The 15,829-nt window shown below is 38.4% G+C and overlaps 2 protein-coding genes across 2 annotated transcripts; both read left to right on the top strand.

Moving 5' to 3' along the window:
- Positions 1-691: 691 nt before the first annotated feature.
- LOC113354122 lies at positions 692-2,966 on the top strand. Its single transcript, XM_026597550.1, has 8 exons — positions 692-791; positions 1,015-1,485; positions 1,644-1,729; positions 1,835-1,913; positions 1,993-2,052; positions 2,171-2,292; positions 2,426-2,497; positions 2,653-2,966. Exons 2-8 carry the CDS (start codon positions 1,123-1,125, stop codon positions 2,753-2,755), a joined length of 885 nt encoding a protein of 294 aa, XP_026453335.1. The 5' UTR covers positions 692-791; positions 1,015-1,122; the 3' UTR covers positions 2,756-2,966.
- A 6,838-nt stretch (positions 2,967-9,804) lies between these two features.
- Positions 9,805-10,386, top strand: LOC113352252. The gene has a single exon (XM_026596096.1). It carries the CDS (start codon positions 9,805-9,807, stop codon positions 10,384-10,386), a length of 582 nt encoding a protein of 193 aa, XP_026451881.1.
- Positions 10,387-15,829: the final 5,443 nt, after the last annotated feature.

The following is a 15,829-nucleotide window of genomic DNA, read 5'->3' as shown; positions in this document are numbered from 1 at the left end:
AAGGTATTAAAAATTTTCATTGACGACCCTCAACAGTCGTTAATGTTTGGACTGTTTAACTGACGACTCTAAACTGTCGAAGATTCATTAATGGCGGAAATGTACGACAGTTTTGGGTCGTCATAAAAATGATCAATTCCCTGACGACCCTTTGGAAGGGTCGTTACTGTTTTGGTTACGCATTTGACGACTTAAATAATCGTTAATGTTTTAGAAATGTCGTTATAGACTGTCGTTAATCTCTAAAAAGAGTCGTTAGTGTATGACAGTTTAGGGTCGTTATTGTTTTGATCCTGATGTATATAACGACCCTAAACTGTCGTTAATGTCGGTGAAGGGTCGTTATTTGAGAAAAAAAAATTAATCAAGAGTAAAATAGATATTCATCTTCCGATTTTTACACCCCTGAAAAATTTGTGGGGCAAACAAAATTCCATGGCCCCCAATTAAACTAGGCAAAAGAGACATGAATTTTTTTTTTAAAAAAATCTTTTTACGGAGCCCCAAAACTTGTTCTCTTTGTTTCTCACAGCTTCTAACGGGGGTGCCAAAATCTATGCGAGGCAAAACATTCCCTAGTAGCTAGGCTAGTATTAGACTGATACGCCCCTTAAGCAAATCGATACCGCCATTAGCAACGTTGCTTTCCCTCATATCGGGCTCGGCCCCAAAAAGAACACACCCACAGTCACAGTCCCAGTCACAGTCACTCTTTATCCAGCACTCTCACTCTTTCTCTTTCCAACCTTCTAAACGAACCCAAATTGCATTGTTCTTCTGCCATAATCACAGTAAGTATTCATTTCTGTGTCTTTTCCCACACAAGTATTTGATATCACATTTGTTACTTAATCTTCACTTGATTAACTCCACCTATTTTTGAAATTTTGCCAAGAGCTCATAGAACTTCTAAAACTCGTGTTTAAAGCATATCAACTGTTTGTATTATTGCCAGAACGAAATTCTAGTTATTAGTCTGAAGTCTCATGTTTAGATATTCATTGCATTTGATAGGCTTCAACAGAGGCAGAGTTGGCGTGACAACTTACAAGTGAAGCTTTCGTACGGTTTTATGCGATACAACCAAGTAACCAACCATTTGACATTGCGAAATCGAGAACAATGCTTATCCTGAACTCTTGTTCTTCACTGCATACATGTCCAAAGCTTATTTTGTTAGGCAACCGGCAAGTCCAGTTTTCTGCAGCTTTTTCTGTTACTCTTCCTTGTTATACTCAAACAAGGACATCTCTCTTAGTTGCTAAAGCAGAGCGAAATGATAGAAGTAAAAACCATGAGTTTCCGATAGATATTGAAGCATTTAATGTTGATGATGACAATGAGATACGTAATAATGAGTTCCCGCCCCACCCTAAATTTATGGAGGGTTCAGGGGGAAAGGAAGAAACAGATTATGATCGAGACCCCGAGTTTGCAGAAATTCTAGGTGATTTGTTGGATAACCCGGATAAGGCACAATCTCGTGTAAGCTATCCCAATTAACTTTTTACCTTCTCTTGATATTACTTTTTTTTTTTTGCCTTATTTTTGTTTCCGGTTCTGCGTGATTAAGAGACTTGTATACAAATGGCGTAGTTCTTTTTTGTTTCCCTTGATGGTCTTGTTTAATTGTTTGGATCTAGGTGGAGGAAAGAATAAGGAAGAAAAGAAACAAAGTATTGCAGGCCAAAACTGGTTCCGCAGTACCCATGAAAGTAACATTCAACGGGTAAGTTCAGGCGCTTGTTCTATCATTCGGGCCTCTTAAGAATTTACTGAACGTATCTTTACTATATCCATTTCATTAACATACTTTCACGCTGCTATGTGCCAGATTTGATTTTTCAAGCTCTTACATTTGGTTTGAATTCTACAATGCTCCTCTACCAAGTGATGTTTCCTTAATTTGCGATGTAAGTGGATCCATTAGGCTTGATATTGACTTACCTTGTAATAAAATTCAGCAATAATGCAGTTATGATTTCTACACAGACAATTAGATCATGGCACATTGTTGGACGTCTTGGTGGATGCAATTCCATGAACATGCAGGTAGCTTTTGATTCAGGCTCTCAGTTGACCACTTTTTTGGTTCTCCTTCACTAATTTTATGTGCTTGTTCTTATAATGTTCACATTACAACCAAGAATTTTCTTTTTTATATTTGCAGTTGTCACAATCTCCCATGGATAAAAGACCAACTTATGATGCCATACGAGGAGCAAATGTGTCACCAACCACATTTTACAACATTGGGGACTTTGAGATTCAAGATAATGTAGCGCGCATCTGGTATGGCTCTTACTTTTTGATATCCTTTACAAATTGTTTTCATCTTTCTAGTTCATTCTTATAGCATCTGAAAAATCACTGAGTGTCCCTGAAATTGAGTATTTTCTTACTACTGTACTGGTTTGTACCGCAGGATGGATATCGGTACCAGTGAACCATTGCTTCTAGATGTCTTGATAAATGCCTTATCCCAGATAAGCTCTGAGTATGATTCCTAACTACCTTCGGTTTCAGTTGTGCATATTGTCGTGGTATCATAAAACAGATCAACAATTATAACATGCCAGGCTTTTCTGTTGATTGATCGGTTTTCTGAATATCTCTGAACTCGATATAACGTGCTTTTCTTCTTCTAAACAGTCACATTGGAATTAAGCAATTAGTATTTGGTGGATCTGAATTCGAGAGCTGGAAAGAGAATCTGACATCAGAAGCTGCAGGTTGCAGTGTTCACAAGATTTAAACTAATATGAGTAGGTAGGTTTAGGTAGGGAAAAGAAATGATTATAGAATATGTTAGCTATATGTATCATTGTAGTCCTCCAGATTGTACATCTAAGGATAGTTAAAAGTTGGATATCTTTGTAAAGCTCACTTTTAGTATGCATGCTTAAACTCGTAAGTTTCTTTATCGATTAAGAAGAAGAAAAAAAAAATTGGTTTCCCTTGGTAAATTTTCGTTTTTCTATCAACAATATACTAGTACGATCGTTGCCACGGTAGGAGGGCCGACCGAAGAAGAATATGAAGATGGGATTGTCCGCGACTACTTTCGCCCGTTTCAGAAAAGGTAATACTTTCACCCCGTTTCAGAAAAAGTGACATTTTCGCCCCGTTTCAGAAAAAGTGATACTTTCTCCCCGTTTCGGAAAAAGTGATACTTTCATCCCGTTTCGGAAAAAGGGATACTTTCTCCCCGTTTCGGGAAAAGTGATATTTTCTCCCCGTTTCCGGAAAAGTGATACTTTTACCCCATTTCATAAAGTGAAAACTACAGACAAACCCATTTTAGAGATTTTTCCCACTGTGAAACCCACGCTCAGAAATTCTCAGACGCGCACCCATTTTCTGAGAGAAAATTATTCTAGAACCCATAATTTATAAAATTCTGTTATCAGTGTGAAATAAATACTGTGCTGTTAAATCCGAGAGACCAAGAGAAGAAGAATTAGGTCACGGTCTGAAGAGCAAATGGATTGAGGATTCGCTTCTGATACGAAGTAGAAATGGGTGTTGCTGCTAGATGAAATTGATGAACATAGATCGAGATTCAGATGAGTTGAATTAGGGTTTGGTTCGAATTGAAATCACTGAGCAGCTGATGAATTTGGGGTTTATGTTGGTGACGAAGACACAACAAAAAAGAGATGATGGATTGGAGCCTAATTTGTGTGATTAATCATGAGAACGAGACAAGAGAGCAAATGGGTTCTGCTCGATTGAACTGACGATGTTGAGCTGATGGTTGCAGTACCAGAGAATTGAAGATGGTGCTCGCTGATGAGAAGAGAGCAGATGGCTTTGAGTCTACAGAGAGTTGAGGTAGTGATTAACGGGTATGTGGTGGTAATTGATTGCTGATGTCGATTGATAGAAGATAGCAGATGACTTTGAATCTACAGAGAGTTGAGGTAGTGATTAACGGGTATGTGGTGGTTGAATCTAAAGAGATTTTTGTGCCAGTCTGGTTTGGTTTGAACTCGTTTTGCTGCCAAGAAAAATCAGTGAAGATACTAGCTCTTTGTTGCTCAAATTGAAGATGAATGTTGGTCGATTAAGTTGTATTTCGAATGTTTGTGACTGTTTAAGTCTTGGTTTGTGTTGAATGCGTACTGTGCAGGGAAGGAATTTATTTTGATAGTCTCCAAGATGCAGCCATTATGCAATCCATCACCAACTCAGAACTGCACAAGAGATGGTTGTACAAAGGCCTGAATGTATATCCTGTTTTTCTGCAGCTCTTATTGCTCACTGAACCAAGCTTTGTGTCACTGATTATCTATGTGTTTAAATATGTTATGAGTTGTTGGTGACGAAGACACAACAAAAAAGAGATGATGGATTGGAGCCTAATTTGTGTGATTAATCATGAGAACGAGACAAGAGAGCAAATGGGTTCTGCTCGATTGAACTGACGCTGTTGAGCTGATGGTTGCAGTACCAGAGAATTGAAGATGGTGCTCGCTGATGAGAAGAGAGCAAATGGCTTTGAGTCTACAGAGAGTTGAGGTAGTGATTAACGGGTATGTGGTGGTAATTGATTGCTGCTGTCGATTGATAGAAGAGAGCAGATGGCTTTGAATCTACAGAGAGTTGAGGTAGTGATTAACGGGTATGTGGTGGTTGAATCTAAAGAGAGTTTTTGTGCCAGTCTGGTTTGGTTTGAACTCGTTTTGCTGCCAAGAAAAATCAGTGAAGATACTAGCTCTTTGCTGCTCAAATTGAAGATGAATGTTGGTCGATTAAGTTGTATTTTGAATGTTTGTGACTGTTTAAGTCTTGGTTTGTGTTGAATGCGCATTGTGCAGGGAAGGAATTTATTTTGATAGTCTCCAAGATGCAGCCATTATGCAATCCATCACCAACTCAGAACTGCACAAGAGATGGTTGTACAAAGGCCTGACTGTATATCCTCTTTTTCTGCAGCTCTTATTGCTCACTGAACCAAGCTCTGTGTCACTGATTATCTATGTGTTTAAATATGTTATGAGTTGTTGGTGACGAAGACACAACAAAAAAGAGATGATGGATTGGAGCCTAATTTGTGTGATTAATCATGAGAACGAGACAAGAGAGCAAATGGGTTCTGCTCGATTGAACTGACACTGTTGAGATGATGGTTGCAGTACCAGAGAATTGAAGATGGTGCTCGCTGATGAGAAGAGAGCAGATGGCTTTGAGTCTACAGAGAGTTGAGGTAGTGATTAACGGGTATGTGGTGGTAATTGATTGCTGATGTCGATTGATAGAAGATAGCAGATGACTTTGAATCTACAGAGAGTTGAGGTAGTGATTAACGGGTATGTGGTGGTTGAATCTAAAGAGAGTTTTTGTGCCAGTCTGGTTTGGTTTGAACTCGTTTTGCTGCCAAGAAAAATCAGTGAAGATACTAGCTCTTTGCTGCTCAAATTGAAGATGAATGTTGGTAGATTAAGTTGTATTTCGAATGTTTGTGACTGTTTAAGTCTTGGTTTGTGTTGAATGCGTACTGTGCAGGGAAGGAATTTATTTTGATAATATCCAAGATGCAGCCATTATGCAATCCATCACCAACTCAGTACTGCACAAGAGATGGTTGTACAAAGGCCTGACTGTATATCCTGTTTTTCTGCAGCTCTTATTGCTCACTGAACCAAGCTCTGTGTCACCGATTATCTATGTGTTTGTGAGTCTGCGATAAAGGTTAGAAATGGTTTCGAGCTAGAGGGAGAAGAATGGACAGGTGCTGGGAGTTTGATCTCAATTTTGGGTTTGTGTTTAAGGCCAAGAAAACAACCAAGTATGGAGCTGTAGAAGTTGATATTGGTAATGGTTGAAAGATGAAAGCTATTGGATTTATAATCTGAACCTTCAACTGCTGTTACAAAAAGTTACTGTTCCAGGTTTCGAAAAGTTGTTATGCGCTATGAAAATAAATGCATAACCTGTTATGCAGTTTGAAAAATTGTTGCATAACTTGTTATGTAGTCCAGAAAATGTTTGCATAACATGTTATGCATCAACTTTTTTGTTATTGTTGGAATCAACAAAAACAAAGACTGTATAACTTGTCATGCACCTACAATAATATCTGCATAACATGTTATGCAGTCGTGAAAATTGATACATAACTTGTTATGCATCTGAAAATATGATTGCATAATGCATTATACATCGAGAAAATTGTTGCAAAATCTTTTATGCATCGAGAAAATTGATGCGTAACTTGTTATGCATCCGAAAATATGGTTCCATAATGCATCATGCATCAATTTTTTATGTACGCACTAAAATCAACCAAAACAATGGCTACCTAACTTGTTATAGATGCATAACTTTGTCATGCAGATGCATAATATGTTATGCAATCGAAAAAATGGTCGCATAATTTGTTATGCGTCTGCATAATGTGTTATGCATTTTTTTTGGAGGCTGCATAATGAATATGTAGTCAGTTTTCGAAAAAATTTCCTAAAATGATGATCACCTCCGATTTTTTCGTTAAAAACAAAAATTTAATATTCTTGTTTGTACTCGTTGCGTAGCTCTTTTAAAAAGATTTCCAACGATATAAAATTTGTAAAATTCTAAGGCGCGGATTTTTAGATATGTTATGTCCAAGTTGCGCTGCCAATTATACCCCTGAAAAAGATAGTATGCATAACGAGTTATACCTGAAAATATAGTATGCATAACCAGTTATGTATTTATTCATATAATAATTTCATATAATTATGGGTGTCACGGCCTACAAAATTAATTGTGGGCCTGAGAACGAGAATATTATTTTTTTTGGGTCTCCCCCTAATTTCCCCTTTCAGAAAAAGTGATACTTTTTCTGAAATGAAGCGAAAATATCATTTTTTTCCGAAATGGAGCGAAAGTATTCACTTTTCCCGAAACGGAACGAAAGTATCACTTTTTTCGAAACGGAGCGAAAGAATCACTTTTCCCGAAACGGGACATGAAAGTATCATTTTTCCCGAAACGGGATGTGAAAGTATCATTTTTCTTGAAACTGATGGAGTACATCATTTTATTAGTTGCAATGGAAAACTAGTTGATGCATAAACCAAAATTTTGCTACATAAAGTATTATGTATCTTTGTGGTGGTTTGCATAATGAATATACATCTAATTTTATAAAATTGTGTCTAAAATGATATATATATATCTCCGAATTTTTCGTAAAAATTTTAAATTTGATATTGTTGTTTGTACTCGTTGCGTAGATTTTTTTATAACCTTTCCAACGAGATAAAATTTGTAAAATTCCAAGACACGGATTTTTAGATATGTTATATTAAAGTTTGGTTGCCAATTATACCCCTTAAAAATTGGAATACATAAGAAATTATAATACAATTAGGCACTTAATCGAGTTGCCTTCCTTTTTGGTTTATTTACGATAATTTCTAATACCTTGATGCCTTTCCTCTTTGGTTTATTTACGAAAATTTCTAATACATATTACCCTTTCTCTTCGTTTTATTTACGAAAATGTTTAAAAGAAAAAAAGAAAAATTGGATTTAGAGGGTCATTTTGGGTTTTCGGCCCGGACCATTTCCAATCTTTTTGTGGTAATTGATCACTTAGATTTGACAAAAAAATGGCCATATAAAGGTCCTCCCTCGCTTCGCTAGGTCAGCCCAACAAGATTATATTGAGAGAAAAAAGAGGAGCTCGGAAAAAAATTAAGCTTCGAAAAATACAAGCGAGAGAGGATCATTTCTCATCTTGCCTAAGCAATGACAGAAACAACAAAGAAAGGCTAAGGCCTGGACTTATTACAGCAGACAAAAGAATATAAGAAATGATAAAAACCACGGAGTTAACACTTTTCACAAAGCACACACTTGATTGAAGGATATTACTTAGTTTCTCGATCCAAATGCCGTTTTCAAGGAATCTCTCACTTTCGGCATGTTCCGTTGTATTATCTTCATTGCTGCGCTCTTCCTGACTGTTATATATTTGCGGATTTCTTGTTGTTGCTGGTGCGATGTCAGTTTGTTGATTTTTTGTTGTTGTTGGTCTGGTACCAGTTTCGGGAAGAACAGAGGGCCAATGTGCCGACCAACCACCTCACTTGGTGTGACGGACATGATGATCAAAACAAAGAGAAAAGCAGTAATCAAAACACTTGTGAAACTTTTATCCATGATGTGATTTCTTGTATTCTTCAATCTACTTTGATGAAGATTAATGTTTGTTCAATGCAAATGTTGTATATGTTTTTATTTATGGAAAACACCATAGCTTTGCATCTCATTATACATCAATAAGGTACCCACGTCTTTGCTCGATTATAGTTATCAAATCTTGTCAGGTAACAGTACAGATTTCATTTGAAAACATGAGAGACAATATTACAGCTTTGAAATAAAACTTAAATAGTACTCCCTCCGTCTCACTATCAAGTGACCCACTTTATAACTAAAGTAGATCACTTAATAGTGGGACGGAGGTAGTATTGCTGACCAAAAGAGGTATCCACGTCCTCAACGTTGCTAATCATGCTTCAGGAAAAGAAACTGTAGGGGCTAAATGCCGCACACGTGAATAATCGTGCGAGACAACTGAGTTACTAAGGAGCGAATGAAGTTCGCACGTAGCATATCTTAAATGACGGAATCAATGACGTCACAAAGTCATGAGTAAATTATGAGAGCTGTACGAAGTCCAAGAGTATGTGCGAGAAGACACAGTATAGGGGAACGAGCAAGTCGCATGTTAGATCTGAAAATAGGGGGTTTGTTAGCTGTCCTCCACCATGTAAAATCCTTATATATAGGACCAACCACCCTTGTGGTAGAGAGAGATCTTTTTGAGAGTGGAGATAGACTTTAGGAGAGAGAGAGTTATTTGTTTTCCAAGTTAGGGTTCTATCTATCATCTTTGTATTGATTTCTATACTTAATAAAACTATTTCTTAGTGTTCTTCATAATGTCTTCTTAGTTTGATATATAGATTGTTTAAGAGGTGTAGTAGTAGGATTTTCTACTACTATATTTTGGCGCTAGAATACAGCTCGGGATTGGGATTGGATCTGTTTGTGAAAATTTAGATGAGTTTCTTTTTCAAAAATTTCTTTTTCAAAGTAAAGTTTCTTATTGTTCTTCTTTGTGATTTTTTTTCTTTTAATTTGAAATTTCTCATTGTTCTTGTTTTGAAGTTTAATTTGGGGTCACTCATTAAAGGCACAATTTTAAATTAAGAAAGAAGTTTTATAGAATAATCTTTGAGGCTATAAATACCCTTTTGAAAAGCAAAGTTTACGAATCTGAAAAAAAATTCCATAGAGATAATTAGAGGAGTTATCCATAGATTTCAAGTTAAGGTTGCTTACACGTAAAAGAAAGAAGAACAAGTTGATGTGATAAAAGGAGCGAACAAGCATATATATAATGCAGGGAGCGAATAGATTCAGAGGAATAATAAAGAATGTCGGAGCAGAAAAAGGAAGCAAACATCTACGGTGCAATACGATAACAAAGTCAGGTATAAATACTATGGATTCCAGTACAGGAATCACCGGACAGATCCACAAGCGTGATAACGAAGAAAGGAAGATCTCGACGATCGAAAAGATTTCACCCTTACACGAATGGAAAAAGCAGAAGATCATGTTTGAAGCAGATGACATACCATGCAGATGCTGGGGGCGAACAGATCCATTGGTAATAACTGTACCGGTGCGTAGAATGATAAAGAATGGCGGTGCCGAAATCTCAGAGGAATGGAGATAGAAAAAACTTTGATAGATACCGGGAGCTTAGCAGACATCTTGTTCTATCACACGTTCAAAGAGATGGAGTACAACGATACGGATTTACTACCAACTACATACAACATACATGGTTTCAACAAAGCCATAACAAAACCGAAAGGGGAGGTAATTATCAATATGCCGCTAGGAGAAATAGAGGTGAAGGTAACACTATGCGTAGTGGACGTGGAATCACCGTATAATATGATATTTGGAAGACCATGGCTACACGGTATAAAAGGAGTGGCATCCTCCTTGCACCGATGTTTACGTTTCCCAATGCCGAGCGGAATAGGAGAGATTGTAGGAGATTCAGAAAGATCCAGTACCTACTATCAGCTAGATGTGAAGAATTATGAAGGCATAGCTAAGAAGAGAAAAGATAAATGGAGAAAGGCGAAGCAGTCAAGAAAGGAGGAAGAATTTAGGGTGTACATGATACGAGCGAAAGAAGGAAGAGGCATACCGACCAAAATCCCAGACGAGGAAGGCGCACCAGCAAGAGAAATAAAAGAACCATCCTCGTTAAACGAACCTAAAGCAAACTTTGTTGCAGCGGATCCAACCAAGGAAGTAAACATAGGAACTGAAGAGGAGCCCAGAATGGTAAGGATAGGGACATGAATTGATGCAGAAGAAGAAGAGCAGATAATAAACCTTCTGCGAAAATATAATGATGTCTCCGCATGGGACATGGATGAAATGCCAGGGATGGATCCTGATATCGCATGTCACAGGTTAGCCGTCAGGAAGCATGTGCAACCGTTCAAGCAAAGAATAAGGAAAATAACAACCACATACCATCCACAAATAGAAGCGGAGTTACATAAGATGCTAGATGCAGGAATAATTAGACCAGCAAAATACCCGGAGTGGATAGAAAACATGGTAGTGGTGCCGAAGAAGAATAAATGGATAAGAATTTGCATCGATTTCAGCGATTTGAACAAGGCATGTCCAAAAGACAGCTATCCATTACCAAATATACCACAGATGGTAGAGGCTGCCTCCGGATATAAAAGATTGTCACTTATGGACGGGTATACAGGATACAATCAAATTCCATTAGCAGAAGAAGATCAGGAGCACACGGCTTTCTTCGCACCCACAGGATTATACTGTTACACTAGAATGCCTTTTGGATTGAAAAATGCTGGTGCGACGTACCAGAGAATGGTGGAAAAGGTATTCGCAAAATGGATTCACAAAACTTTAGAGGTGTATGTTGATGACATGCTCGTGAAAAGCAAAGAAATCGAAAATCATGTAACTCATTTGGAAGAAATATTTGCGCGAATACGGCAGTGGAAAATGAAGATAAACCCTGCGAAATGTATCTTCGGAGTGGCATCAGGGAAATTCCTAGGATATATTGTATCAGAAAAAGGAATACAAGTAGATCCAGAGAAAGCAAGAAGTTCGCGACATGCCAACACCAGTGACATTGAAAGATGTGTAAAAGCTGAATGGACTTTTAGCCTCGTTGGGACGGTTCATTTCGCGATCTTCCGATAAATGCAAGCAATTCTTTAGCATTCTAAAGAAAGGAGCCAAGTTCGAATGGACATCCGAATGTGAAAAGGCGTTACAAGGCATAAAGAATTACTTAATGAACGTGTCTATTTTGCAGAAAGTTGAACCAGGAGAGGAGCTGCTATTATACTTGGCGTCGACACCACATGCATTAAGTGCAGTATTACTTCGCATAGATGGAGGAGTCGAGAAACCAATTTATTACATAAGAAAAACCTACAATGAACAAAAAATAATTATACGAAGATTGAGAGACTCATCCTCGCACTGGTATATGCAACTCAAAAGCTTCGCACGTATTTTTAAGCCCATAAAATCAAAGTTCTTACAAAGGTACCAATTGAATCTATGATGAAGAATTCAAAACGGTCTGGGAGAATAGAAAGATAGAACGCACAGGTGGGAGAATTACAAATCAAATATGAGATATTATCATCACCAAAATCACAAATTATCGCATACTTTTTGGCAGAGTTCCCCTTAGAGGAAGATGAAAGTGTAGAAGACATGATGGAGATAGACAAAGAACAAGGGAACCCACAAAATCTATTAAGAGAAACAAATTCAAAAAGGTGGGAGATACTAGTTGATGGATCTATAAACGGAGAAGGAAATGGAATCGGAATAGTAATTATATCACCATCTGGGGAAAGAATGGCATATTCATTCAGGATGGAGTTCGCATCCACAAACAATGAAACAAAATACGAAGGAGTAATACACGCGTTGCGATTGGCAGTGGAAATGGAGTTAAATGACGTCATCATAACCACTGACTCACAACTAGTGATCAACCAGATATTGGGGATATACAACACGAATGAACCTTCATTACAAAAATGCAAGCTGCTCGCAGAGGATTTTTTAGTAAAAACAAAAAACATAGAGTGGAGACACATAGGCCGGAAAGACAACATATTCGCAGACGCTTTGACATTTCTCGTATCCATGTTGGTGGATCCGACCACACGATACATAAAGATTACAACACTTTGCCTGCTATCAATCAAAAAGGAAGGAGAAGCAGATGTAATGATGATAGAAGATGAAGACGGAGAAAAAGAGAGAAACGAAGAAGATTGGAGATTACAGCTTCATGCATACTTAGAGAAGGGATAAGTACCAAGAAACAGATTGGAAGCACACAAGATAAAAATCCACGCGACAAACTACGAGTTAAGAGATGGAGCACTTTACCGCGGATCATTCCTTGGGCCTTCGATCATATGCTTGACGCGAAAAGAAGGAATAGAAATACTAAAGGCAATACATTATGGAGATGCAGGAGATCATAGCGTAGGAAGATCATTGGAATACAAAGACAAAGATACAAGGATACTACTGGCCATACATGCATGAAGATGCGAGGGAGTATCTAGACGGTGCGAAGAATGTCTAAGGCATGGAAACCGAATACATGCGCCTGGCGCGAACCTAAGCTCATCAACCAGTGTTTGGCCATTCGCAAGATGGGGTTTAGATATCGTGGGACCATTCATACCAGGGTCAGTCCAAAGAAGATATTTGATTGTCGCAACAGATTATTTCACAAAGTGGTCAGAGGCAAAAGCAATCCAACATATACGTGATAAGGACATCTTTACATTCATATTCGAGAATATCATCTGCAGATTCGGCATACCCGTGCAACTGGTGTCTGATAATGGAAACCAGTTCGAGGGCGAGAACATAGAAATGCTGTTAAATTCCTTCAAGATCCATATTGGAAAATCAACTCCATTATATCCACAAAGTAATTGACATGCTGAGGCAACTAATAAGACGCTTGCGAAAATACTGAAGAAGAAGTTGGAAGGGCATAATAAAGGATGGTGCGATCAGATCCACAATGTCTTATGGGCATATCGAACAACACGAAGAGAAGCAACGGGAATGTCACCATTCTGTTTAACATACGGGGTAAAAGTTGTATTACCAACCGAAGTCATCATACCAACGACAAAGAAAGAAGCTTGGGAGAAAAATCTAAACACAAGCCTGATGCTAGCAAAGTTGGATGACTTGGAGGAAACCAGAGAGGCTGCTTTGTGACACATAGAGAACTATCACAAAAGATTGGCAAGGGAATACAACAAGCGTGTCAAACCAAGGGAATTTCAACCAGGTGAGCTAGTATTAAGAGAAATACCATCTTATCAAAAATGAGGCGATGGAAAACTGGAGAAGAAATGGGACGGCCCATATAGGAAATGGAGCATACGAGTTGATGGACAAGGATGGAAAAGATGTTGGGAGAAGGCTCGATCATCCATGGAATAGATTGTACCTTAAAAATATTATCCATAGGAGGTTTAATAGAGTAATGTGTCCGAAAGAAGAAGAGACAAGCTAATAATGTATGCACGAAGTTATGAATAGAAAAAAAATATTTGCACCCTTCAAAACAATGATCTATAAAAATAAAAACAGAAGAAAAAGGCAACGATAAGCCCTCAAAATAAGACCTCAATAGGGGGCAATAAAATTTAAAACCTTTAACTAGGGAGGCTGGGTAACCAATTATGGCGCGCACCCTAGTTCGCACTTTTGCAAGAGGCAAAATAAATAAGCCCCGACACGCGTCATAATTAGGAAAAGACCTAGTAATGCATGGCTCAGGCGAAAGCAATACCAACCCTGGGATCTGAGTCATAGAAGGTGGGGGCGAAATAAAAGCTTATCCGGTAGAGACGCCTTAGTCGAAAGGCTAAGGTACTAAGTTCTCTATTATGGAGTGTAGAAACTCGACCAGGACGCCGCGGTACACGGTTGAGCTAAGGGTGTCGGGGGCGTCTGGAGCGTACCTCGCCGCTCTTAGCAAGTCCTGGATATGATACACTCGATCCTCAAGAAACCCCACCTAGGATGTGGTCTCAAAACCATAAGCCACATAGGCTAATGGATAAGAGACCGCGAAATCAACTGGTTGTTGCATCAATGGATGGGAGGAGTCCACCCCAACCCGGTAGGGGTACGTCTCCTTGAAGGGGAAACCAGGGGGAAGATAAGGACGGCACCCTCCACTAGGGAGATGAATTGTGTCAAAGACGTTAATATCACAAGGCTTTTACTCATGGGAGTAATTAGGCTTGTTGTATTAATGCACATTCACATATCCTGCAGAGGAAATAATACGAAAGATGATAAGGTAGGGTCAATGAGTCAATACGCGAACACGTAAAGACGTCCTGCGACTCTATCGCATGGCCAAAACGATATCCTGAGGAAAAGATAAGCCCTATCACCAGGAGAGGCTGATTAAGACCTCTAATTAGGGAGGCTCAATAAGACCTCACTATCAAACACCAAGAGACCTAAATAAATGCCCATGTCATAAAAATCTTTGTTTTCTAAAAAGGGCAGTATTCGCATAAAAAAATATATTTACCTATTCGCTCACATATTCGCATAAATTCTATCTTACACCCGCATGAATAAAGTTTTATATTCGGATAATTAATATCATATATTCACCCAAGTAATATCATATATTCACGTAACATTATTTCAACAGTTTCGTAAACATCATCTTTCTCGTAAATCCATGAACAGGTCATTATCTAACATACATATAATAAAGGCAAGTATGGGAATTACAAAAAGATAGTATTATTCGCATGATTAGAAAATAACCTTGCATAGAAACAAACCATGGAGAAAAGATTGCTCGAATACTTAGAAAATAATTTGTAGAATTGCATCCTTAGAAAAAAAACCTTTAGAAACTAATTTTTCTTTCCTTAAATGTGCAGCAAAAAATACAAAAGAAGCGAGATCCAATCAAGTTCAAACATATAGAAATAGAATGAAGCTAAGGGTCATTCAGAGGAATTTCATCATGTGAATGAATGGCTTCAATCTCTGCAACAGGAGGAGAACTTGGAATAGAAGCCTTCGCAGAAGGTTCAACATGGGGAATAGCTTGAGTTTCAGCATGAGGAATAACTTCAGCATTTGGTACGTCTAGAAGATCACCGCCAGCACCATTTCCCTCAGGTTGATCTTCAGGGAGAGTGATTTCCTCGTCACAGCTGACATAATCATAGTCACTATCAAGATGTGGAATAGCTTCATTATCAGAAATTTCGAGAGGTCACTAAGCTTCTTCAGGCTAAGGCTTATGAGCAAAAGGAAGTAGGATATACCTCTAAGCTCTTGATTCTTGTTGCGGAGTTTCTCGGCTATAACCTCCCTAGCATGAACATCAACTCTCAACTGGGCATTCTGACGGGTAAGCTCATGAATTGTAGAGCTAGACTCTGCAAAACCTTTGGCTTGAATAAACCGGTGATGGGATTCCAAGCAATCGAAGGAAGCATTCATGGATGAGTCCATTTGAGCGAAGATATCGCTCCTATCCGATTTATCCAAAGAAGAATTGCCCAACAATTTGATAAGAAACTCGCACAAACGAAGTTGAGATGGGTCATTGGAGGATGAGCGCGCCAGCTGAACAATATCAAGAAGAGGCCCAGCCCCTAAACCAGCAGCATCAAAGGCACCAACCTCAGGAGTGACAAATTTCGCTTGAGAG

The sequence above is a fragment of the Papaver somniferum genome, chromosome 2, assembly GCF_003573695.1.
Source record: "Papaver somniferum cultivar HN1 chromosome 2, ASM357369v1, whole genome shotgun sequence".
Lineage (NCBI taxonomy): Eukaryota > Viridiplantae > Streptophyta > Magnoliopsida > Ranunculales > Papaveraceae > Papaver > Papaver somniferum.
Note: the sequence above shows the minus strand (reverse complement) of the source record. Positions and strands in the feature narration are given on the sequence as shown.

What these genes read in the sequence shown, in the direction of transcription:
- LOC113354122 (XM_026597550.1), top strand. Translation starts at nt 1,123, where the DNA reads ATGCTTATCCTGAACTCTTGTTCTTCACTGCATACATGTCCAAAGCTT. An exon ending in ATGTTTCCTTAATTTGCGAT is followed by an intron (nt 1,914 to 1,992) that starts GTAAGTGGATCC and finishes ATTTCTACACAG; the next exon opens with ACAATTAGATCATGGCACAT. An exon ending in GCAATTCCATGAACATGCAG is followed by an intron (nt 2,053 to 2,170) that starts GTAGCTTTTGAT and finishes TTATATTTGCAG; the next exon opens with TTGTCACAATCTCCCATGGA.
- LOC113352252 (XM_026596096.1), top strand. Translation starts at nt 9,805, where the DNA reads ATGGAGTACAACGATACGGATTTACTACCAACTACATACAACATACAT.